At 50.9% G+C, this 25,351-nt stretch overlaps 2 protein-coding genes across 6 annotated transcripts in view; one reads left to right on the top strand and one right to left on the bottom strand.

Annotated features, from left to right (window-relative positions):
* The window catches only part of DCAF8 (DDB1 and CUL4 associated factor 8), a 48,274-nt gene extending 35,646 nt beyond the window's left edge, over nucleotides 1–12,628 (top strand). For 4 of the 5 annotated variants that reach the window (XM_059673907.1, XM_059673908.1, XM_059673905.1 and 1 more), the window contains 8 exons: nucleotides 147–257; nucleotides 4,012–4,084; nucleotides 4,544–4,601; nucleotides 5,099–5,206; nucleotides 6,556–6,686; nucleotides 10,448–10,567; nucleotides 10,956–11,072; nucleotides 11,663–12,628. In XM_059673907.1, the coding sequence (XP_059529890.1) occupies nucleotides 147–257; nucleotides 4,012–4,084; nucleotides 4,544–4,601; nucleotides 5,099–5,206; nucleotides 6,556–6,686; nucleotides 10,448–10,567; nucleotides 10,956–11,072; nucleotides 11,663–11,779 (835 nt within the window). In that variant the 3' untranslated portion in view covers nucleotides 11,780–12,628. Of the gene's footprint in view, nucleotides 1–146; nucleotides 258–4,011; nucleotides 4,085–4,543; nucleotides 4,602–5,098; nucleotides 5,207–6,555; nucleotides 6,687–7,505; nucleotides 7,915–10,447; nucleotides 10,568–10,955; nucleotides 11,073–11,662 lie in introns of those variants that run through there. The other variant, XR_009449824.1, reaches the window with a different exon arrangement.
* A 1,293-nt stretch (nucleotides 12,629–13,921) lies between these two features.
* Nucleotides 13,922–23,679, bottom strand: PEA15 (proliferation and apoptosis adaptor protein 15). The gene is made up of 4 exons (XM_059673911.1): nucleotides 23,519–23,679; nucleotides 17,561–17,734; nucleotides 15,997–16,152; nucleotides 13,922–15,843 (listed from the first exon to the last, which is right to left on the bottom strand). The coding sequence occupies exons 2-4, from the start codon at nucleotides 17,730–17,732 to the stop codon at nucleotides 15,779–15,781; spliced, it is 393 nt and encodes a 130-aa protein (XP_059529894.1). The 5' UTR covers nucleotides 17,733–17,734; nucleotides 23,519–23,679; the 3' UTR covers nucleotides 13,922–15,778.
* Nucleotides 23,680–25,351: the final 1,672 nt, after the last annotated feature.

Below are 25,351 nucleotides of genomic sequence, written 5' to 3'. Positions count from 1 at the left end.
TCCCATTTCCAAAGTAGCATTTAGTAAATATATGGGAAGGGGGTTTTTGTCTTATGTTCAAAACAAACATTACTCTCTCTGCTGTCACTTGCCATGACCATCTGTATCTGGGAGAATATAACTTTTATGCTTTTCTATTCTTAAAGGAAGCTGGTGGTGACAAAAGAGAAAGAGAAGAAAGTGGGGCTGTATACAATCTATGTAAATCCTGCCAATACTCACCAGTTTGCAGTGGGTGGACGAGATCAGTTTGTAAGGTGAGTCTGTGGCTTTTCTGTGTCTTTGAAAAGAGTTTGAGACTTCTGATGCATTTTGTACTATCAGGTGTCCCTATGAAAAGGTATGAATTGCCTAGGAATCCATTAGCCACCATCTTGAGTTTTTTACTCTCTTCCAAAAGAGTTTAGTTCCTGGTGGGGTATTCTGCTCCCTAATGTAACAGTCTCTGAGGGATGGTTTACCATAGGAATAATCAAGTTTTAAAGAACTTTGATGAATTGACCAAGGTTCCCACGTAGCAGTTAAGGCATAATCCCAAGTGTTGTTTTAGTAAATAACCCCCACCGTTTTCATATATAAGTTAACATGCACTAGAAGTTTGAATGCTGGTTTATGATACAGAAATGATTTGACTTCGGAGTGCTTGGTGTGAACTCAGAACTTTTGGCTTCCATTGTCTTGAACCATATTTCTTTGTAGTGATATTTTTGTTACTGTGAATATCTGTTGTAACACTGGTTATTAAGGTAGGTATATATCCTAAGGAAAATGGACTTCATGGAATCAATCCCCAGGTATATTAATTCCCTTCTGGCCCTTAGCCATAAATTGTACTCCATCCCTATCCAACTGGCCTATTTTAACTCTATATTTCTTTTGTTGCTGAGGGATTATCAGTTTGAAAAGGAGGAGGAGAAGGGATCCCTAGAGAATTGAGTGACTTTGTTTTCCTTTCCTGATGGTGGGTGAAAAGCATTATCTTCTTTCAGTGAGATCACATTTTGTAACTATATTCTGAAATTAATTTTATTTATAGGAAAGGGAAAGAAAAGTAATAAGGCTTTCCCTATGAAGAAGGAGGACAAAGAGTGTTAGATACCAAGGAACACGGAATAGTTCACACAACCAAATATTAAACGTTTTTTACTAATTTACTGACTTGCTGAAGTTTATGATGGCTTAGTGACATTTGAGAGCTGTGTTTAGACTTAATATAGAAAGAAAACAATTTGATTAGCAGGTAATATACATTTGCTGAAGCGTAGTAATTGGTAATACAACAATCTCTTTTTTATTTTAATTTTTGTATTTATTGATTTGAAAGAGGAAGAAGGGGGGAGAGAGAAAGAGAGAGAGAGAGAAAGAAACATAGATTTGTTGTCCCACTTATTTATGCATTCATTGGTTGAGTCTTATATGTACCCGACAAGGGATCAAACCCGCAACCTTGGCATATTGGGATGACGCTCTAACCAACTGAACTACCCGGCCAGGGCCTTATTCCTCTTTTCTTTCTGTGGTTCATTTAGCAAACATTTCCTGGATATTTTATTTATGCAGGATATTAAGCAAGAGATTGTTGAGAATATAAGCATATATTGATTCATTTATCTAGCATTTACTGAATATCTGCCGTGTGCTAGATACATACTTAGACAGTCTCTGCCTTCAGAAAGGATTCTGGAGAAACCTACGTAAGGATTACAAATATGAACTAATATGCCCAGTGTTACTCATCTAGTAAGTGGCAGAGTTAGTATTTGAACTCAGATCAGACTCCTTAAATGTAGTAAAAACCATTCCATTGAGGAAGCATTAAAGACAAGTGGGGAATTAGTATTTCAGGTAGAGAGGACAGTATGTTTAGAGATAACAAGATGTGACATGGTATGTTCAAGGAAGCGTCGTCTTTATTTGTTGTTTTGTATAATGTATGGGATCTTTGAGAAGTAGTAGGCAGCCGTACTAAGGAGTTTAGACTTTTTTTTTTAGTAGAAAGCACAAAACCACTAAAGATAAGCAGGAAATTTATATAAAATTTTGCATTTTAGACATAATTCCAAACTGGAGACAGTATAAGCAAAGAAATTGGTTTAGAAGGATTCTACATATCACGTAAGCAAAATTTGATTAAGGGTGGAGAAAGTAGATATAGTCAAGAAATTCAGCCAAAACCGGTTTGGCTCAGTGGATAGAGCGTCAGCCTGCGGACTGAAGGGTCCCAGGTTCGATTCCGGTCAAGGGCATGTACCTGGGTTGCGGGCACATCCCCAGTGGGAGATGTGCAGGAGGCAGCTGATCGATGTTTCTCTCTCATCGATGTTTCTAACTCTCTATCTCTCTCCCTTCCTCTCTGTAAAAAATCAATAAAATATATTTAAAAAAAAAAAAAAAGGAAATTCACCCAGGGAATCTAATTGACAGGAAGGAAATTAGTTCTATAGGAGAGAAAGTACTTGATTTTTAGCTTGGTCACTTAAATTCAGGATAATGCCATTAACAGAGATTTAGGGGAAAGGGTAAGTTTAGAATGAGTTTAATTTTAGAAGAAAGAATGAGTTTACTCTTGGGCATCTCAGTATAACTTAAGTTGGCACATAGATATAAATCTGGATCTCAGAATAAGTTTGGGTTGGAGATTCAGGTTTATGAGACGTGTTCGTAGAAGGTAGTGAAAGCATTGATAATGGAATTTGATCACTAATGGAAAGTATTGATCAGACTTCTCTCCCCCCCACCTCCCTTTGAATCTCTGGCCTCTTTGAGAATATACGGAGAAATATCCCTTCTCCCTGGAAAATACACATAAGTACAGTTTCTGGATGTTCACATACTACTAAGATGCTAGGTTAAAATTTCCTTATAAAGAGTCAGGAGAACTTAAGACTAAACCTCTGTGGAAGGTCAGTATTTAAGGGATAGACAAAGAAAGACAGGCCCATGAACAACATTGAGGAGTGGTTGGACATCAAGGAAAGAACGTATTTTAGGTGAAGGAGTAATGAACATGTCAGGACAAGAGAGAAAGGCCTGAAAAGTATCTTGTTGGCATTGGCAATTTGGTTTACTGATGACTTTAGCCCAGCCGTGGGCCAACTACGGCCCATGGGCCAAATCCGGCCTGTTTGAAATCAATAAAACTAAAAAAAAAAAAAAAAAAAAAAAAGACCGTACCCTTTTATGTAATGATGTTTACTTTGAATTTATATTAGTTCACACAAACACTCCATCCATGCTTTTGTTCCGGCCCTCCGGTCCAGTTTAAGAACCCATTGTGGCCCTCGAGTCAGAAAGTTTGCCCACCCCTACTTTAGCCAGAGGAGCTCAGTGGTGAGTTGAGGGCCAAAGCTAGGTGGGAATGGTTTGAGAAGTGAATAGGAAGTGAGGAAGTGAAAATATTGAATGTAGATTACTCTTTTCGTAATTTGACTCCAAGGAAAGGTCAATCAGTAGAAGGAGAATTTTTAGAAAATGGACAGACAGTGATGAGGAAGAGGCTAAGAATGGAGTAATCACCAAAGTTATTGGAGGAACGAGATTAAGAGCAGCTGTGGAGGCTCTGAGATTGAAGGAGAATGATGGGTGTGGACATTGGAGCTTGTGTGTGTGTGTGTGTTTTAAGTATATTTTTATTGATTTCAGAGAGGAAGGGAGAGGGAGAGAGAGACAGAAACATCAATGATGAGAGAAAATCATCACCTCCCTCCCAGCCAATGGGGATCAAGCCCTCAACCCAGGCATGTGCCCCTGATCTGAATCAAACCTGGACCCTTCAGTCCGCAGGCCAACGCTCTATCCACGGAGCCAAACCGGCTAGGGCTGTCTTGTTCTTCACTGTATTTTCAGCACCTAGCATAATACTTGGGACATGATATGTGTCATAAACATTTGAATGAATGATTAAAGTTTGAATTGGAGAGATTAGGGAAGGTGAAGATAGTTTGGTGCTTGATGGGAATGAAAGAAGGAGAGAGTAAGTTTTTGACATTTTCATTGCTTCTCCCACCATAGGATTTATGACCAGAGGAAAATTAATGAGAATGAAAACAATGGAGTACTCAAGAAATTCTGTCCTCATCACCTGGTAAGAGTCATGAAGGGCCAGTGGCTCTAGGCTTCTCTGACTCGACCCCAAGGCTACTCCCAAACTTATTGGTATAGTGGGAAGAGCTTGGACTTTTGAATCAGACACCTGGATTTGAATCCTGGCTCCACCACTTACCGTCTTGTGATCTTGGGCAGTCACCTCACCTCTGTTGGTCAGTTTTCTTACTGACAACATAGACGTAAATGCCTGTGCCATGATGGTAAGGCTCAATGAGACAACGAATATATAAAGTGGCTAGCACACAGAAGATAGCCGACAGAAAGCCCTCTCCCCCAGAGATGGTTACGTCTCATCGGTTGTAGTCCTCTCTCTGTCTCTTTCTCTCAATCTCTGGGAGAACATTAGGGGAGTTGGAAGGAAAACCTTTTTCCTGAAGATGGTATAACAAATGGGGGTGGGGGTAGGGCATCAGTCAGTATCTGCTCCTTATTGCAGGTGAACAGTGAGTCCAAAGCAAACATCACCTGTCTTGTGTACAGCCACGACGGCACAGGTACGTGAGCAGGGCCCAGCTCCTAGGCTGGCATGCCCCCTCTGTCTAGGAAGCTGCTGAACAGTGAGGCATGTGCCCTGTAGTGCTCACCACTGTGCTAGAGCTCCAAGTAGTTGCTGATGGTGAGCACACAGTGGGAGGATGCAGCAGATGACCCTTGGAGATGCCAGGTACACTGTGGAATGCTGCAGATGAGATTTGACAGGGCCTGTCCTGAAGTCCAGACCACATGCCTGAGCAGGTGCTTAAGCCTTGACTTGTTCCTGAGTTAATGGGTGTGATCTTGAGCATTCTGCTACCCCAGTGTGGCAGCGTGTTCCTAGTCTGCTTGAGACAGCTGACTTGCCTGCTGTTCCAATCGAGTAAGATGGGTGTTAATATACATGGGTGTTAGGAAGGGGGCACTACTGGCAAGAAGCCCCACCCCTACCCCCAGCTCCCGATCCCAACTTTTTTTTCAGCCTTTGCCTTCACTGCTGTGTGCTTGTTCTTGGCAGAGCTCCTGGCCAGTTACAACGATGAAGACATTTATCTCTTCAACTCCTCTCACAGTGATGGGGCCCAGTATGTGAAGAGATATAAGGGCCACAGAAATAACGCCACAGGTGAGGCTGTCTTTCTGGGTTTTGGTAGCCAAGTCTGCTGGCTTGGAGAACCAGTGTCTCGTTCGGGTTATGCAAATAGGAACTTCCTACAGGAGTAGACTGCCTGCCACTGAGGGCTGTGGGAGGGGATCCCTAATTGGGCTGGAGTTGTCGTGGGCCTACTTTGCTAGAGGAGAGAGGGTTTGGGGGCATCTCTCACCTCTGCAATTATTTGGTTTGGGCATAAGGAGACTGGACTATTTTTCTTATGGTTTCAGTTAACCTCAGGATTCAAAGGCTTGTTAAGGAAGTCTGGGGAAGCCCTCCTCAGTCAGTGGTACTGGATTGCCTAACGGGGTGACTCTGTACTTGTAGAGAGGAGGAGGAGGAAGTGATTCTTTTGAATGAAGCAGAGGAGGAGGAATGGTGTAGTACCTCGCCCAAGTTTGTAATGGAGTTTGTCCTTTTTGTTCTGTCTTGTTCTTTGCTGCACAGTGGAGTCATGTGATAGTCTTTTAAAAATACCAGTGCCTGGCTCCCAACGCCAGGCATTCTGATGCAATTGGTAAGGGATGTGGCCCGATTGGGATGCTGAAAGCCCTTTACACAATTCTGATGTACAGGAAAATTGGGGAATCACTGCTCTTCGTTATTGTTACCATGCCTAACAGATATCTGTCGTAATTTTGATTTGGAGAGAGCTGTTAGTTTTCCTTTTTCTCTTGAGCTGGTGAGAAGAGAGGGAAAACCTGTACTTGGATCTTAGTCCATGGCCAGACAGAGGGAGGGCCAGTCCCATTTCTGGAAAAGACTGGCATCATAGTTGGGACTCCTGGCTTCTTTCACTAACTTGAGAGAGTGGAGCCCCGTTGTGCAGAGGCTTGGTAACAAGCACAGTTTAGATGCTGCTTTAGGCAGTTGTGATGTGCACCTCCATCAGTCTCAGGTCAGCTGATGAAAGAAAGTGTTGGCAAGGTACCAATGAAGTATACATCCCAAGAAAATCCTAGGGCCTAGGACAGAGCTGCCTAGTAGTAGGCAGAGCTGGGGTGATTCAGATTGGGACAGTAAGGCATTAGTGAGGCCTGTGGTTGCTTGAAAGGGTGTGGAGTGATGAGACTTAGACTATTGCTAGGGACTGCCAACTCCTCAGCCCTTGGGTCCCTTTGGACAATAGCAATAGTCTCAGGGACTGGCATGATTCTTGTTATGACTATTATACATATGTATTCCCTTGATAGTTCTGTGAAAATGAAAGGCACTCTGGCTCTTAGCTGTTTTAGAGTTTGTGACTAAATTCCTTCTGAGGTAAATATGTATAGGCCTGATGCCAACCGTCATGTGGTTTATTCCCTCATTTATCATTTCAGTTAAAGGCGTCAATTTCTATGGCCCCAAGAGTGAGTTTGTGGTGAGCGGTAGTGACTGCGGCCATATCTTCCTCTGGGAGAAATCATCCTGCCAGATCATTCAGTTCATGGAGGGGGACAAGGGAGGCGTGGTGAGTATGGTGTGCTGGTGGGCTGGCTCCCTGCTCTCCAGTCATTAAGGTAGGTTTTGGCAGGGCCTCTGAATTCCCACTGTGACGACATGATACCATGTCTTAGAGGGCTGGCCAGCTACAAGACAGTGTGGTCTGGGAGAGCTGAGATTTCGATAGGATATTTTCTTCCTTTTCCTATCTTTTGCCCCTGTAAGACATGGCTTATTGAAAAGAGAAATGGATCTTAGGGAAGAACCTCTGGCCTGAGTGAGGTATCTCTAGGCATGGACCTTTTGCAAAAGGAAAGCATGAAAGTTGAGTGGGTATCATCCTATATAATGCCAAAGAGGTCTCCATGTCTCCTCCCTTACCAGGAGCTAAGTAGTGATCTTAGCTAGATTCTGGATCAGTAGATATAAGTTGGAAGGAGCATTTTTCAGATAATTGGGAAAATCAGAAAAAAGGTCTGTATATTAGATAAATAGCATTCAGTGTTAAATTTATTTGATGTGGTGATAGCATTCTATTTATAATCCTTGTACTTAGGAGATATATATTAAGTATTTAAGTGTGAAGTGTCATGCTTATATTCAAATGGCTACAAACACACAACATATGTGAGAGAACAAATATGGTCAAAAAAATTTTTTTTAAATAATGGCTGGGCAGCCTGCTTTACAAACCATGATCACATCCGTCTGCTTGTCCTTTGACTTCTCCAGACAACCTCCATAGAGATAGGGCACAAAGGAAGCATGAGGATCCTGAGTTGGGGAGTGAAGCGTGGTCAGCTTAAGATGTATCTGGCTAACCATATATATTTTTTTCTTTTTTAAGACCCAGAGTCACAAAGAAGTTGAATAGCTTTCTGTTGTCAGGTTTTTGGACTGCAGGAGAGCTGAGCGAGGCTGCTTGGGAGACTACATTGTGCTGGTTACCCAAGGCAGTCTGCTTAAGAGCCTCTGAGGATGGCTGGTCAGCTTCGTCTCTCCCTTTTCATCCTCTGAGCTGTGGAGAGCTGCAAAGAGCCCAGCCATCCTCTGATGAGGTTCCCCCCGAGAGTGGTGTTACAATTTAGAATCGTTTCTTGCAATCGGGACCCCATTCCTCTGTGTGTTTCTTGCCCTGGTGTGAGGCTATTTGAGATTTTCTTCTGGTTTCCTGTACATTTTTTGGACCTAGAACCAGTAGATATTCAAGACTTCTATGGCCTGAGTATAAGTGAAGAGGAATCTAGAACTTGAAGGTGTGTCTGTTGCCTGCTTCATTTTCTTTATTTTTAAAAAATATATTTTTATTTATTTCAGAGAGGAAGGGAGGGGGGGAGAGAGAGAGAGAGAGAGAAACATCAGTGATGAGAAAATCATTGATTGGCTGCCTCCTGCACCCCCCCCCCGCCCCCCCCCCCCCCCCCCCGGAATTGAGCTCACAACCCAGGCATGTGCCCTTGACCGGAATTGAACCCGGGACCCTTCAGTCCCCAGGTCGGCGCACCATCCACTGAGCCAAACCCACTAGGCCGCCTGCTTCATTTTCTACCCTTAAGTCCTCATCTATCATCTGCAATGAACAAACCCAAAATAATGGAGTCTTAATGAGAATTCTATAACAGGCATGTAGTCAGAAGGAAGGCAAAAGGGGCCAGTGAATCCTTTCTTGATTATAAATTGTTGTCTTGAATTCCGTTGCAGAGATGCAGAGCTGCGCTATTCTCCAAAATCACTTCTCAGGCCAATTTGCTTTCAGCTCAGCCACTCTTAGGGTTTGATGATTAGTCTAGGTGCCCAGATGAAGAGGGTAATTGCTTGTGTTTGGGTGGTCATGTGAGGGACTAGACCTAGTGTGTTTCCTGGCTTATTCTCACCTCTGCAAGCTGAAAGATTCATGTGGTTCTCACTTGGCTTCCTCTGTTTTTGTTTTTGTTTTGTCTTAAACTCCCAGCAATGGGGTCACCAGGCGCCAGCCTCAATGCAGACTGATAGCAGGTCTGTATTGTCAAGTAGAATATTCGAACCAGAAGGGATCTTAGAAATGATCGTCCACATTTGCCTAGGTCTCTTGACTCTGTTTTTGCCTCAAACTCTAGTCCTTTCTTTGTTCCCATTCAGGGACAAGGGTTGGGGGTAATGTCAAAGGACAACTAAGGCCAGAGCTCCTTTCTCTGCTCAGGCATTATTGACCAGATAAGTCTTGGCATTCAGGCAAGGTCTGGTGAAGTGCTCAGGTACCCTGGTCCAGAAACTATTGGCTCCTTCAGCAGGCTCCAGCTTAAGTACGGTGGTGTAATTTATCTGTTATTTCTTTTGACATTGGCTTTGTCCTTAGTCTTAAGTTCCAAGGAATTTCTTGAGAACCTTGTGCTTTTTAAATTTACTGACTTGTTCAAGCAGAGCCAGGTCAGAGTAGAGGGACTTACAAGGTAAGATCAGTGAATTCAAGGTTTGTGTATAAGCTGTCATTTAGCTTTTGGTAATGTTCCTGGGCATTGGAGTTTCTATCTAGTGCCTCCTCATGTTCTAGGTGCTGGAACCTCTTACACACTAACTGAAGGAGCCCAAATATAAAGTGCAGTGTGCTGATATACGGAGTGCAAAGAAGGGAAATGGGGTTTCTACTTTACTCGTAGGCTCTTTACTGAGCATTTTGTTTATTTGTGAATATAAAACAAAAGAAGATTCGAAGTCTGTATGTCAGTTTTATTTTCCATGCCGGCCCCAGCTTACCCTCATCTGTTCTGCAAGGTCAGACGAGGCAGAGGAGGTTGGGCCAGAGAACAGAGACTTGGTGCCAGGGGCTGACTTCTTGGACTGCAGGGTGGCTGCAAGGCTGGGTGGGGTGAGAGGAGCCATGGCTAGGACCACACACACCTTCTTCATTCTTGGTGCCTTTCCTGTCTAGTCTTCACCTGACTAAAAGGCTGAAAATGTTTTAGCAGCTACATCTGGACCAGCACCTCTAATGGGCATGGGAGCTGCCCTGCCGTTGTTCAGAAGGCTGAAGTTTCCAAGTCAGACAGCAGGGGGCAGGGGGGCCTTGGACAGGAGGAAGCTGCCTAAGCCAGAGGCCTGTCTGCCTGCCCTAGTTTATTTCTCCTGCTCAGTGAGTACAACTACAGGGTGGTTGAGATTGAGGCTATGGCTGCCCTAAGCTGCTGCTCTGGTATCCTCGGCCACCCTAGAGCTGGCCCTTCTGTGTTTTTAGGGCAGGTATCAGGATGCTGTCCCCTGAAATGTGCAGGGTTCCCAAGCAGACATGAATGTACCTCCATTACCCCACCACTCCCCACCTCAGCCTCTTCCTAGCCTATGCCTTCCTCCAGTTTGAGTAAACGGTGCCACATCTTTGACTGTTCTCTGCTGCTTTCTTCATTGTTTTAAAATTTGCCACTTGGTGAAAGCCCGAGATGGTTTTTTCCAGTCTTGGGTGAGTTGGAGCTGTGGAATCTGTAGTGAATAAAATTATCTGGACCTCATTGCCTTTTTTTGAAGCCAGCATTAAGCTTGGCCAGTCACTTGCCCACCTCTAGGGCTATTTCTGGGGATGAGGCCACCCCTGCCTATACATAGGAAATGAGAAATGGGCCTGGTCTTTTTACCCAGTCTGTGCCAGAGTTTCTTGCACCTCCAGGGCTCTGGCTTAGCCTCATAATGGCTGAGCCTGCCTTTCCAGTAGCTGCTCAGCCCTGCTCAGGGATAGTGATTTGGCGCAAGGTGAGTAGTGGTTTTGAAACCATATTCCTCCATACCCCTGAGCCTGAGCTTTCCTCTCCTCCTGACTAGGTAAACTGTCTTGAGCCCCACCCTCACTTGCCTGTGCTGGCAACCAGCGGCCTGGACCATGATGTCAAGATCTGGGCACCCACAGCTGAAGCTTCTACTGAGCTTATAGGGCTAAAGGATGTAAGTAGCTGACTGCAGAAGTTCTTCGTTGTCATAGGAAGGAATAATCTGCTGCCCAGTTATTCAGAAGCACTGCTCTAACCCCTCTCCCCCGCATGCCTGTCCCTGCCTCTCTAGGAACAGTCCCAGTCTGGCGCGAAGCTTTGAAGTGCCTCTGGCTCGTGCTAGAGTGGGGGCAGGGGACATTTCTTAGGAAGAATCATTCTATTTAAAGTCTCCACCTTGTCAGTGGATGGACCTGGGCACCCTTTCCTAATCTAATCTAGCTCCACTTCAGCTTCACAGTTCTAAGGGAAGTCTTTATTGGATAGAACACCAGCCTTTTCTGATCAGGTCCAGGGTCCCCATTCATTACATGCTCCCATGTCCCTAACCCTTTTTGCTCCAGGTGATTAAGAAGAACAAGCGGGAACGGGATGAAGATAGCTTGCACCACACTGACCTGTTCGATAGCCACATGCTCTGGTTCCTCATGCATCACCTGAGGCAGAGACGCCATCACCGGGTAAGCGGGAGTGGGAAGGGAGCTCCCAGGTGCTAGTGCACGCTGCCTCGCTGCTTTAAAGAGGAACCGGGTGGTCTTGGTTGGGCTTCTATTCATTGTCCCGCATTCCCATCAGAGCCCTGCGGTAGCCTTGGGAGAGCTACTGGCAAAAATGGGTGGCATCTGCTTTTTGTTCTCCATTGCCATTCATGCACAGTGATGTCTTCAAAAAGACAAGGTCATGAGGGTGGGGAAGGAGTTGAGAAGGAATAAGTCTCAGGGAGACCCTTCTGTTTTTCTTCTCATGCCAGAAGAGGCCTAGGGTAGGGTAAACTATGGCATTTGGCTTATTGCCTGCTTTTGTAAATAAAGTTTTATTGGAACACAGCTCTACCCATTCATTTATGTATTGTCTGTGGCTACTTTCACACTACAACAGCAGAGTTGCATAGTTACAACAGCTATATGGCCCAAGAGTCTAAAATACTTACTATCTGGCTCTTTAAGAAAAATTCTGCTGACCCCTGGCCTAGAGTATCTGAATTATATAGCTGAGATCTAACAGGTTTGTCGTTCAGGGAAGTTACTGACAAGCCTTTCCCGTTCTACAGCGCTGGCGAGATCCTGGGGTCGGGGCCACAGATGCAGACTCTGATGAGTCTCCCAGTTCCTCAGACACATCGGACGAGGAGGAGGGCCCTGACCGGGTGCAGTGCATGCCGTCCTGAGGCCTCGGACCCAGGAGGGCAGGCTGGGGCTGCCAACCTGATCCTGCCTGGGAGCCCTTTCCTGTCCTTACATTCAGCTGAAACGCACTTTGGACTTTTTGCTTTAGATAAAAGAAAGAATCCCAGGAGGACAAACCAGAGAGGAGTGAACCTAGAGTACCTAGGAGTGGGGTTGAGCCCTGGAAGGGGTTCCATGGAAAGATGCCTAGGACTCGGTAGAAATGGCCTCTCCCCAAAGCCTTTTGGGGGAGTAGGAAAGGGAGCCTTTTTGTTACCTGGTTTGGGATAAGGAGTGGGGTTTCCTTTTCTTTAATCTCCCTTGTTTCTTGGGTGGGGGTTTGGGGATGTAACTGGCTGTTCAGTACCAAGGAGCCAGAGTGGGGGTGGTAGAAGTTCCACTCTCTCTTTGGTTTAGGTTTTTGACCTTTTTTTCCTTTATTGTTAAAAAAATCTATGACAGTTATATTATTCCCCACCCATTCCGCCGTCTCCCCCCCCCCCCCCCCCCCCAGATCCTGTTTTTCTGGGAAGTCCTTAGAGCCTCTTACCATCCCACACTCTTCACTTTCCTTTCCACCCATTCATCCTCTCTACTTATCACAGTGTTTTGCACTTGATTATGTATCCTTTACTCTCTTCTCTTCATCCCATCACCCCCTAATATCTGGTGAGGGAGGTTGGTGGGAAGTGGGAAGAGGGGCAGAAGTGGAGGAAGAATAGGAAGGATGTTACCTCTTCTGTTACTTTAAAAAAAGTTGTTTGGTGGCAGCAATCTCCCTGTCCCTATCACTGTTAGAAGCCTAATTTTATATCTATTATAAATATATTAAAAAGCAAGTCAAATCTGAATGTATCATGTTAACATTATTGTTCAAGTTGAAATACCTACCTATTCTCTGTGATGGCAATAAAGGGGCTTACAGGAGAGAGTGATGGAGAGTAATGGTGTGGAGGGGGTAGCCTACTCTTGTATGGCCATTAGAGATTGGGGCTAACTAACCCCTTGGGTTGTGAGAGGCTCAAGAATGGAAGGATTCTCAATTTTCCCATTCCCTGCTTCCATTGTTTCGGGGTTGGGGAAACAGGAAATTGCTTTCAGCTCTTTGCCTCAGGTCTCCTACCTCTCTTGTCGGGGTTCCCAGGATGGCTCTTCTAACCATGGCTCATCCTTAAAACTTGACTGAACTTTGATTTCAGAAAAGGTCCTGCCACTGCAGACGGTCTCTCCTAGGATCATGTGTGATAGAGACACTCTTCGCTTTAGCTGTTGTTGCCTTTTTTTTTTTTTTTTCAGCTGCTTGATTCTTTATACCATCAATCCCCACAACAGCAATCTTCCTAATGGAAGAATATATAGGATAAGACCGCCTGGGCTTTACACCTTATCCACATCTTATCTTGGGAGTGAGGGACAGGCCATTCATCTAAGGATTGATTAAGGTGGCTGGGCCTTGGGCACCTTTCTTCTCACTGGTCACTGCATATGAAAGTCCCAGTTGAATTCTTGCCCTTAAATGCTTTTGCTGCTATTTCTTTGCACCCTCAACCAGGAATTCTGCATCCTGCGGCAGTCACATTCTATTAGAACAGGCTAGGAACGAAGGGAAGAGGAAAAGGGTGGAATTCCCGACACTCCTTCCTTCTGCCCCTTTTCTTAGCGGCTCTTGTTTCAGGGGTTGGGACTATGTGCTGACAGTGATCTGTGCTCCTGTCGCCAATGGGTGAGGTGATGGAGTGGGCACAAAACCATGCGCTAGGAATTGGTTGTATATTTTCTCTTGGTAAAGCCCCCCGCCCCAGACTGCTCTGTGTGGTAGTGGGCCATTAACTTGTGACGGGCTATTTTTGCTCCTTCCAGTATAGGTACCTGGCCCTGCCCTTACTACACTTCAGGAAATCTAATCTGGAATATCCATGTTTCCTGTGCTTGGGCTCCAACTGGAGACTGTTGTAGGTGGAATAGGCCCCATAGCTCAGTGATACCTGGGAGATGGGGCAGGGGAGATACTGTTAGGGGTGTTTTCCTGGCCTGTTCCAGGCTGCAGTTAGGGATTTGGGGGTAAATACTGCTTTCCCTCCCTTACCAGCCATTCAGAGACTCCAAAATCCTGATCATTCATCTGAGTTCTAGAATCAGTCAGATACAGTTACAGTCAATCACCTTTATTCCAGGGTTAGGATAAGGCCGTGCACACTACATAGAGGAGCACAGGAATGAGCAGTCTCACAGCAATACCGGGGGGGGGGGGGGGGGGGGGAGGCAGTTAGTCTTTTTAGATGATTTTGCCTTACAGAGCAATTACTAGACTGCTGAAACAACCCTGTCTGCCTTCTCCCTATCTCATCCTCTCCTCTCTTCAAAGGAAGGCTCCTACTCATTCTCATTCATCCTCATTCTCAGTCTCTTGCTCTCATACAATATACCCTTACTGGAAAGACAATTCATGCTCATTTCCCTTTCCCAATGCTACAAGCCTTTCTCTCCTTCAGGGAGAAGCCAGACAGGGCTGGGGAACTTGGGAAGGTCCTTTAAGGCAAAACTGGAGTACTCGAGGTGTATGTGTTAAGGCAGGTGTCCGCAGCAGTGGCCAGGGGACAGGCAGGCTGGGCTGGGCTAGGAGTGGAAGGTGCTCTCCAACCAGTCTGGCTTCTTCCCTCTTCCAACAGCCACCCCTCCCATTCAAGTTTTGCTCCCACATCCTAGAAGCTCCTAACATAAACTTTCTCTAGTCTCTTGAGATTACATGTGAATTTAAAGTTAAAAAATAAGTTTTGTTCTGACTATATAGGAATTCGACTCTGCCACTCCCTTCATTGTGGCATTCGCCTCCCACCCCCACTCTGGCCTAGACAATAAGTTAATGCTAGACACCACAAGAAAGGGCAGACATGGCAGTGTGGGTTTAATATACATATATGTAGAATATATATGTACACACAGTTAGCACGGTCAGGGTGGGAGGGCAGGCAGGAGGCCGGGGTCACCGTACTTGTAGTGATTTAGAGAGGAGGCGTTCACAAGCCCATGGCGCCAGGATGCGGGAGAGGGGTTCCCCAAGTCCCTTCCTGGGTTGAATTGGGGGTCAGTGCAAGGAAAACACTGTCGTTAACTCCTTCCCTTACTTCGGGCTAGGGGTGTTCTAGACCAGGGAAAGGGAACGTTTCCTACATGGGACTCTGTAGGTCGGGGCAGAATCGGAGTGAAAACGTAAGAATCTCGTTCCCCAACCGCCCGAGGCTCGGGGTCAGTATGTGCAACAGTCTGAGTAGGAATAAAGGGGGGAAGGAGCCCCTCCGCCCGGCTCAGGCTCAGGGGGGCGTTCTCCCAGCACAGTCTCCAGAGCAGATGGGGGGGAACCTAATGCTGGGTGCTCTGCTTTGGGGCTAGGAAAGGATCCATGGTCCTGTCATTCGGTCCTGGCTCATACCCATCTGAGGGGAGCACAACGGGACCTGCTGGAACCGAGGCCCCTCAACCTGAGGAATAGCTGGACTCCACAGCCGTCCAGCGTGGGGTAAAACCGAACTCTGAACTGGGGCTTTTCTTCGCCCCTCCCAGGTGGAGGTTGGGTAGCCTCTTCACCTTCCCTCCCGCCTGCATCTCCTGTGTCTCACTCCCACTTTGGCTCCTCAGTGTAGGAACATGCGGGTCCATTTTGCTCTCACACTTGCGAGAGGTGGTGGGAAAGCGGAGAAAGGGGGAATAGGAGGTGTGCCCATTTCTATACGCCGTTTCCCGAGAGTGGGAACTCGGCCCCCAACCCCAGCCTCTGACCCCCAGCCCCTCACAAGGAAGAGGAGCTAGATGAGCTAGACATGTAGACAGACAGCCAGAGCGTGTGCACACACACACACACGCACACAGTAAGGGGGTTAGGACCAGGTTAGTAAGTGGGTAGATTTGTGGGGGTGGGGGGTGCCTTTGCCCCCTCCCCTGGAGGCTGGGGGAAGGGAGTGGTCCTGTGAAGGTCCAACCTTCCTCCTCTTCCTCCCCCTCGCTCAGGCTTTCTTCGGTGGAGGAGCCAGTTTGATGATCTCTTCCTCAGAGGGCTGCCGGATAATGTCTGGGGGCAAAAAGGGACAGGTCCAGGGATGGAATATGGGAGACACCAGGCAGGCCGGTTGAACATCAGCCTTCATGCTCCCAGAGTGCAAGCAACTCCAGGGATCATCCCCGGGGGAGGGCACAAGTGCACAGTGAAGGCAAGGCCTCTTACCTTTGTACTTCTTGGCACTGGGGATACGGGTGAGCTTGGTGTCCAGCTCGTCCTCCTCAGAGATCTTCAGAACACGGGTTCTGTAGTCAACCACCATAGTGAGTAGGTCAGGTCGGCGAGAGATCTCAAAGATGTGCTCAATGTAGGAGAGGTTGTCTGGAGCAAGGCAGGAAACGGAGGGTTAGAGCTGAGCTGTGTGTGTGTGTGTCGGGGTTGGGGGGTGCGGGTCAGCCTCCCCCATTCTACCAGATCAGGCTTCTGGAACCAAGACTGAGTTGCTCACAGTGGGTATCAGAGGGGGCAACAGAGGAGGAGGAGCCACTAAGCCGAGAAAAGAAAGCGAAGGCGCCAAAGAGCAGTACAGATGACTTCCCAAGGAGAGCAGAGCACCCATCAGTGATGATTCTAGGTCATGGATTTAGAATGAGGGACTTAGGTTCAATACATGTGATGTCGGGGGGGGGGGGGGGGAGCGTGTGAGGCAAAAGAGAAAAATTAACTGGCTTCCAAATACTCCCCACCCACCCTGAGCTGCTTCCACTTTTCCTCCAAGCAAGCTTCAGAAAACATTTCCTGATAGCACAGGTGGGACTGGAGGGTGGGATCTAGACAACCCAGGGCTACTTCTGGGCCCAGTAAAAGGTAATTATCCACGAGAGAAGGCACAGCCATGACCAGAGGATTTCCCTGGCCTGGCCAGCTCTAAGGCCTTTTCCCTGGCTCCTCCGCTGACCATTGCGGTAGTAACTGGAACCTCCTTCTCAGCCTCCCTCCACTACACCGACTCAGATCACTCACCTCACCGATCAAATGCCCTATCACTCAAGGCCCTTCACAGCACAGCCTTAACTTACCGTCCAGCCACTTCTGCACATACTCTGTGCCCCAGCAAGCAAAGCAGGGCTTCTTGCTTTTCCAAACATACCAGCTACTCTCCCACCTCCGGCACGATGGTCCTGGCCTAGCATCCCTCCTCTGGATTCTGCCTTTGAAATCCCACTTGCCTTTCGGGGTTATTTTTATACACCAATTGCTCCCTAAAGCCCCTCCACAGTTGTGGTCTCTGAAGGTGGATAAAACCGCCCAGCTGGTTCGGCTCAGTGGATAGAGCGACGGTTTGTGGACTGAAGGGTCAAGGGCACATGCCTGGGTTGCTGGCTCGATCCCTGGTAGGGGGTGTGCAGGAGGCAGCCCATGAATGATTCTTTCTCATCATTGATGTTTCTCTCTCCCTCTCCCTTCCTCTCTGAAATCAATTAAAAAAATATATTTTAAAAAGTGGATAAAATTTTAGAACTTGGGATTTTGTCACTTCCAACTTACGTTTTAATATTGTATTATATAGAATAGCACTCTCTGAATAATGTTTTTACCGACAAGGACATGCTGAAGAACGTAAAGGCCATGGCCCTACAGCCCCTCCACTCCTGGAGCACTTTAATTCTGTCCTGCCTTGCGGAGGGGAGCACTCGGTTGTGTATAGGAGCTCGGAGCTCATTTCTATTTGCTGAATGAACTGAGCCCCAGAACAGCTGCTGGCAGGGTGCCTGGGGCCCCTCCCCACCTTTGTCCAGCTTGTTGTGGCTCTCCAGGAAGCTGAACCAGGCGCTGCCCGTGGTGATCTCCTCACTCTTCTCACTGGGGATGTCCTCCTTGCAGGCCGACTTGAGCTGCTCCAGATCTTCCAGGGTGATGTTGCTGGTCAGGTCCTGGAGGAGGGTCCCGTACTCGGCCATGACTGGGGTTGGGAGGAACAAAGGGAGGGAGGCTGAGCCTGAAGTGTGGAATCTGGTTTACTCACCGGCACTTCCCACCCCCTCCTCCACCCCACCAGGCAAGTGCCAGTGCCTAGAACATGGAGGCTGGGGAGGGCCTGGGCTGAAAGGAGAAAAGAGAGGGAGGGGGAGCAGACAGGAAGATATTTGGAAGCTAGGGACCAGGCTGGAGCCTGGAGAGAGAAGTTACACTGCCTTCCCCCCACCATCTTTCATTTTATCCTTCTAACAGTAACCCTGGCAACAGCTCCCCAGACTGAGGAGGCGGTTACCATGGCAACCTGTTCTGGAGCTTCTCACCAGCTGCCTCCAAGTCCCCCCAGAATCACCTCACCCACCTGCAACCCATAAAAAACAACAACACACAACAAAACAACTAAAACAGTGACCACAGGGATGGGCTTGCTGTGGCTGAGAGAAGTGAGAAGGGGCTGCAATTGGCTGGTCTCGTGTTCCAGCTTCCAATTTTCCCCAGAAGCAAAGGGGTCCCTCACTCAACTCCCACCACCCCACAAATGACTCATTTTGGAGGGATGCCTAGTTGCTTGGTCTAATGGTCCCCTGGCCCCTCTGCTCAGCCTTATATTCAGTCATTAGGGCTCAAGGGGTGTGGGGGTGGGGAGGGGGAGGCAAGGGGCCGCTTCCCCCCCCCCCCCCCCCCGATTGCTGCTGGTCCTCCGTACAGCCATCTCCTAGCCTTTGTGCTGTGCCTTCAGCCCCAGCGCCCAAGAATACCAAGCGGCTGGCTCTGGCCCCCTGCCAGTTCCCAGGCTGGCTGGGTGGCGGGGAAGGGGTTTCGATGCATCACTGGGGGAGTCTGGCAGGAAGGGGGCTGCCACTCCTGTTTGCATCAACGTCCCACTGGCACTACCTTCAGCGAGACCTCTCAGAAGGGGCTGGGCCAGGCTAGACCTCCCCAGCCTTTCCCCCCTCTCCTGGAGACCCCTGGGTGGGAGAACCTTCAAGGCCCTCCTACTCACTAAGATAGGAACTGCGGCTGAGACAGAAGACAGGTCAGACCAAGTGCCCCCCCCCACACACACACACACAATGAGTATATATTTTATCAGAAAAAGTAAAGCAGCCCTGACCGGTTTGGCTCAGTGGATAGAGCGTCGGACTGTGGACTGAGGGGTCCCAGGTTCGATTCCGGTCAAGGGCATGTACCGTGGTTGCAGGCACATCCCCAGTAGAGTGTGTGTGGGAGGCAGCTGATCGATGTTTCTCTTTCATCGATGTTTCTAACTCTCTATCCCTCTCCCTTCCTCTCTGTAAAAAATCAATAAAATATATTTTTTTAAAAAAGCATTTTTAAAAGTAAATTATGTCAAACACTCTGCGGCTAGATCAGAGAGGGACAAGTTGTGAAATGACCTTGTACTTGACAGACTACCCACAAATCACACCAACAATGGGCTGGGAATGTGGCAGGTAAAAGGGGCTGGTTGACACCCCCTATGTTCCTTAGTTCTGGCCTATATGCAGGGAAACTGAGGCAGAGAGGCATGGCATAGTAAGGGGCATGGAACCAGAAGTCGCCACTCCCAGCCCCCTACTTGGACCAGAACAAGCCTCCCTTGGTGGCAGGCAGCGTGACACAAATACACAATGAGCCAGGCAGCAGGGCCAGCACAACCCCCACAAGAAGCAGGCACTTCCAGGCACACTCACTCACACCCAGGTCCAACCAGACAGAAGGACCCCGCAGTGGCCCTGCCAGGCTGGGCCAGGAACAATGCGCTCTGACTGTCAGCACCAGGAGCCGTCTCTGCCTTGAAATGTAGGTCACAGCAGCAGACTGGAGCCCAGCTGCCCCCTCCACTGATAATCCGAGGGCAGAAAAGGGGGGGAGGGATGTTAGGGCAAAAGGGATGGTGGGGAGGGAGTAGTCCGGGGATGAGAACAATGATGGAGGCAGGGGTGTGCGGACTGAAAAGGAATGGGCCTGGGGAAGAGGCAGGAAGACCCTGCCCCAGTGGCAAAGTGGGACAGCATTTAGGGTCACCTGCCTGGCTTTCACATGGAAGAAGTTTGTAAATAGATCTGGTGGGAACTGTGTGTGTGTGTGTGTGTGTGTGTCTCCCTCTCTCCTGGGAGGAGGTAAGATTTGGGGCTTTGAATCTAAAACATTTATAGGGAGGTGGGAGGGAAGGGATTAATGTGTGAGATACTCACCCACATGGGTGGGCAGGAGCTTTCTAAGAGTGAAACAGATACAAAGAGAAGTGGGGTGGCATGTCGAGTGGAGGGGGAAGTGTGTGCGCCAGGTCCCACTGCAGATGCCCACCCCTGGGTAAGGGCATGTGTTCGTGAGCAGGCAGTGGGTGTGTGGATGTGAGTGTGGTCTGTGTGTGTGGATGTGACTGAAGCAGCTGAGAGCACATGTCAGAAGGAAGATAACCACAGGCTCACATCCAGAGAAAAGAGGAAGGGGTGAGGGGGCCCACAGAACGGAGGAAGAGCTGGGGTTGGGAGAAAGAACAGGCTGCAAGCGAGGAATCATGGGGGAGGGGGCAGGGAGCACAGTCCAGGAGAAGGTTGCTGCCTCAGCTCAGCAGTTACCATGGCAGCCTCTGTTCTGGGTGCCCCCCCTCAGTTGTCAGGACAATGACGCCACTGGCTGGGAGGGTGTGGGGAGTTGTAAGGACAGACTGACAAAGCAGGAGTTAGGCTCCTTGAGGCGCAGGGAGAGGCAGCTCAGTGGCCTCCCACCCTGGAGAGCTCCCAGCTGAGGCAAGAGCAGCATGGTTCGGGGTGCAAGGTGGAATCCCCTCACATGGCGCGCAGGTCTCGCTGAGAACTGTCCCTGGGTGGTGTGGCCGTGCTGGGGCTTTGCAGCAGTTTGGCTCCTTCACACTCCATGTCACTTTCCTCACCGAGTCCCAGAATCCCTGAGGGTCACGGGGGCCTCCTGCCCTCCCAGCTCTGAGGAGCCCTCCAGGTCTGGAGCAGGGCAGAGGCTGCCCAGGGAACACCAGGCAGCCTGGGCAAGGCCATTCTTGGGACAGGATACCAGGGCAGGAACCAGGAACCGGAACCGGGAACCGGGGCCAGGCTGCCAGGAAGTCAGCCCCTCCCCTCCCCGATCATTCTGTGCTCTGCTCACACCTACCTTCCTTCCTTCCTTCCTCCCTCCCTCCCTCCCTCTCCTTCCAAGCTGGCCCCAGGTGGAGCCCTGTCAAAGGTCCGTCCAACTTAGAACACTGAAGCGGAGGGGAAGGGGCAAGAATAGCATATACTGACCCTTCAGGGGCCAAGCCGGGAGCATGACAGGTAGGTGCTCCATGGACTGGGGAGGAAGGAGCAGGCCTGGGGGGCACCTGGAGAAGCCTAGCAAAGTGGGCTCACGGGATGCCCACCTGTGGAGGTGGTGGCAGCACCAGGGGCATGTCTGTGCATTCTGCCGTTAATTCATGATTCTCCCCTCTCCCGGGCCTTTGCTTCCAAACCCTCAATAAATGGAAGAAGCCTGAGGACTGGGAGCTGCCGCCCCCTCCCTCACACCTGGGGCAGCTAAGGCTGAGGGAGGGGCCAGGAGGTCCTGCAGTGGGCAGAGGGGCGGAGGGGGGGGGGCTTGTAGGCATCTGTCTGTCAGTCCTGGGGTGGAGGGGGGGGGGAGAGGAGAGGCAGAGAGAGTGCAGGCTTCCTATTTTAAATTTTATCTGGCCCCCAAATTCCAGCAGTTCTGTAGTTCATCCCTAATTATTTCACTGATATCATACTTGTACTCAACTGACTTCTTCCCTTAGCTTCTATTCAGCCTGTGTGTGTGTGTGTGTGTGTGTGTGTGTGTGTGTGTGTGGTGGAGGGGGGTCTCTTTATTCCTGTAATGGAAAATAGGGCTCGAAGACTCCAGAGCCAGCCTGGGAGTGACAGGGGCAGGACGCCTGGTCTCTCGGTGTCCAGTTCAAGCAGCAAAATGGGTTGCCCCTGGGCACAGGGACAGTGTGAAGCCCTTGGCCCTCAGTCTAAGAGGAGAAGGACCAGCGGGAGATGAGGAGCTACTTGGCCTTGGACCAGGCAGGGCAGAGAGGGCCACCTGGCAGTGAGGAGGGGTGAGGCGTGTGCCACACTCCCCTCATCTGGTTGTCTCTTCCTTGTCCATTCCCTCTCCCTGACCCCTCAGTCTCTTCCCCCTTTCCCTTCAATGGGCTTCCATCCCATCCCACTCGGTGGTGGCCATGCGTGCGTAGGGCTCCCGGGCTCCGTGGCTCAGCAGCCCCAGCTGCACACGCAGAGCTACTACTCTGTTAGGAAGGAGTAGCTTCCCTGCTGCGGAGACAGTCAGGCTGGTGGGGAGGAGCCCGGGTGGGTTGGCTGCACACACACTGATGATGCCCCCCATGGCGCCGGGTGGCAGAGGGAGATGGCAGGGCAGGCAGGGCTGTGGCTCTCCTTCACGCCTGACCTGACGATGCTTGCACACACGGTGGGCACAGGTGTCGGGGAGTGAGGGAGCAGGCAAGCAGGGCTGTCAGTAGCCTAGGGCAGATCTGGCAATTTCCCCCACAAATGTTTAACCACAAAGGGAACAGCAATTAAAGCTAATCGCTCCCACAGCCTGGGGGCCACAAAACATGGATTCAGCACGTTTGCCCAACTCCCTGTGGTCTCACTTCTCCCCACATCTCCCCGCCATCCTGCTTCCCTCCTCCCCAGGTTCAGAGCCCCTGTCCTGGCCACCCCAGCACCCTCCCCTCGGTAAGGACCAGCTCTGTGGCTCACTTCCTCCCTCCCCAGCTCCCTGGCTGCATCTCCGTCCCTCTCACACACATTCCCTTCATTCTCTCTCTCTGACTTGGGCTCCATCCTTGGCTGACTCACTCATTCTTTCATTTTCTCCCTCTCCCTTGCTCCCACCCCTCCTCCATCCCTTGGCCATTCTGGTGCCCCAAACCCAGCCATTCCCAGAACCCTGGGTTCTAAGGGTAAGCAGCAGAAGTGGCCACCAGCACCCCTACTCCCCTACTCACCAGCTTCAGAGCACCAGACTCGCTGGCCCTCAGCTCCTGTCTCCCCGTCCTGGAGTCAAAATGCCCCCCTCTTTTCCCAGTTCCAAAGAGGGGCAACCTGAGGCCCAGAGAGAAGACGCCCGGAAGATGAGGGTGGACGCGGGGACAGGCCCCCCACTGCGCGTGATGCTCCCCGGGGAGACTGGAGAGCGGGCGAGGTGGGGGTGGGGGTGGGTGTGTAGCGCAGGGACGCGTGTGACCCGCCGCGCGGGCGTGTAGGAGTCACATGGGTGTGTGTCACCGCGTGTGCGGCGGGTCCCGGGGAGGTGTGTGCGATGGGGTAGGTGATGTGTGAAATTAATCAGGGTTCCACGTTAGCTACATTCACTCCTCTCCACCCCCAGACCCGCCCCTCCCTCGGGTCAAGCCGTCGCCAGCCCCACCGCTCCCCCGGGTGCAGAGGGCGCCGGGGCGCACGGCTGGGGCGCACGGCGCGTCCGGGAGTAGCGGGCCCGGCCGGCCGGCGGGAGTGGCCACCCCGGGGCCAGCCTGCGGCCGGGGAGGGAGGGGGCGCCGCGGGGCGGGAAGCAGGCCCGTCGCCCTCCCGGCCGCGGGCCAGGGCACCACCGGGCGGGGTCGCCGCCTCGGGCACAGGCTCGCGGCGCCCTGTGAGGACGGAGCCGGGGGCCTGACCCGCGGACCCGGGCCCCCCCTCCCGCCCGCCGGGCCTCGAACCCACGTTCCTCCCAGCCCCGACCCGCCCGGCCCTCCCGCCGCCCTCCCCGGGCCTCTCACCGCCTGGGGCTGAGCGCGCGGGGCGCGGGGCGCGGGCACTCCCTCCGGCGTCCGCTTCCCGAGCCGCGTCCGGAGCCTCCGCCTCGGCTCCCGCCGCGCCGCTTCCGCCCGCGGAGCCCGAGCCGAGCCCAGCGCCGCGCCCCACCCGCCGGCCGTGACGTCAGAGCCGGGGAGGGGCGGACGAGGGGCTGGGGCTCTGCAGCCTCCGGGGAGGGGGAGCTGCCTCCTCCCCCAGCCTCAACCCCCAGTTCCCAGGTCCAGTCCTGCCCCTCGGGGCCACCCTTCTCCCCGACGACCTTGCGTGACTGCCGCGGCCGGGGCCCTGGGGCACCGACCGAGTCCAGTGGAGGGGTCCGCAGGCCTTTGGCTCGGGGTCCTCTTAGCGGCCTGACTTGGGATTTGGAAAAACCTCTATGTCCGCCCCGACTGCCCACGTTGGAGGCAGAGGGTGGGGACCGGGAGCAATTCTGGGGCCTCCTCCACGGGCCCTGCGGCCATGGATCTCCCTCCAGGATGAGGCCAGCCAGCCTGCCTGGGTGTGTTCTTGTTGTTTTACCTTTCCCAAATATGCCACCCCAGGCCTCCCCCCACCGTGATGTCATGTTATTTTCTAAGGAGAAAAAGCAGCACTGAGCTCAGCATGCAAATATAGACAACTTGCAAAGCCACAGGCGGCTCCGGCTCCTAGCCGGCCCTCTGCCCAGGCCCCCAGGCGGCTCTCACTTCCCTTCCACCCCAGGGACTTTCCTCCCGGACCCTCAGCCAGACTGAAAGGAGGAAGGAAGAAGTGGGGAAGCATCTGTGTTCACCCCCATCTCCAGCCTGAAGACTGGGCTCAGCTCTGGCGGGGTCTGGCCCTGCGGAGAGGTCTGGCCCATTCGTGTCTGGACGGCCTCTGGGAGGGCCCTGGCCTCCCCTCAGCTACCACCTGGCAGAGACCCCGCTGGAAGCCACATGGCGTCCTTTCTGGAGCCCATACTCCCCCTGCAAGAGGCGCAGGCTCCTGCGGCGTCGGGTCGGGCTTCCCAGCCCTTCTCTTGCTCTGCGCCCTGCCCCCAGTGTGCCCTGTGCTGCCCCTTCGATGGTAACACCCCCTTAATTTGCCTTGGTCTGTATCGCATTTGTTCTGTGTGGTGGGGCCAAAACGATTTAGTTGAGGCATGTTTGAGACTCAAAGAAGCTGAATGGTTTCTCTGCATTAGAGGAAGTCCCAGGTCTTCCAGACACAAGCAGGTGCAGAGACCAGGGCTGCAGGCTGCCTCTGCCCCTTCCTCAGGCAGGTTACGCCTCTGAGCCTCCCTGGCATCCCTGCTGGCAGGATGGGGACCCTGGGGCCGCTCCCCAGGCCTCTCATGATTTAGAACTTGTCTGTCTCTAGGGACTGGCACCGATGGGGGCCTAAAATGGGAGCTATGCTAAGCAGTGGGCTCCATGATATTAATGTGTTGACCCCGTACCCATACTATGTATTAAACAGCTATTAAGTGGGCACAAGTTGGATGAATACGTGGTTTTTACTCTCTACTTCTGCCACCTTCCCCTGGAGCACTTTCTGGATTAGTCTGTGGAGGGGGAGACCTTTTCTAACCTCAGGTCTCATTCTTCCGTACTCAGAAAGTCAGTCTCCCAGCAACACCCTTATCCCTGATCCATGAGAACTGTCTGTTAGTTATGGGCGTGTTCAGTAGCTTGGTCTCCCCCCGCCCCCCAACCCTGACTCCTTTACAGACAGGCACCCCAGCCTGGGCTGTGCTGGAGAGAATGTGACTCCTTCCGGCCGGGAACTCTAGCCGGCCCGGGTCTGGGGGGTCCTCAGTGCACAAAACTCAGCAT

Source organism: Myotis daubentonii, chromosome 18 (assembly GCF_963259705.1).
Source record: "Myotis daubentonii chromosome 18, mMyoDau2.1, whole genome shotgun sequence".
NCBI classification, from domain to species: domain Eukaryota; kingdom Metazoa; phylum Chordata; class Mammalia; order Chiroptera; family Vespertilionidae; genus Myotis; species Myotis daubentonii.
The sequence above is the reverse complement of the archived record's forward strand: the minus strand, read 5'-3'. Positions and strand labels throughout refer to the sequence as shown.

Bases quoted from the DNA above. Each gene is read 5' to 3' on its own strand.
- PEA15 (XM_059673911.1), bottom strand. From the start codon at position 17,732: ATGGCCGAGTACGGGACCCTCCTCCAGGACCTGACCAGCAACATCACC. The intron at 16,153-17,560 runs GTGGGGAGGGGC...GCCTTGCTCCAG, and splicing joins CCACAACAAGCTGGACAAAG to ACAACCTCTCCTACATTGAG. The intron at 15,844-15,996 runs GTAAGAGGCCTT...TTTTGCCCCCAG, and splicing joins CAGTGCCAAGAAGTACAAAG to ACATTATCCGGCAGCCCTCT.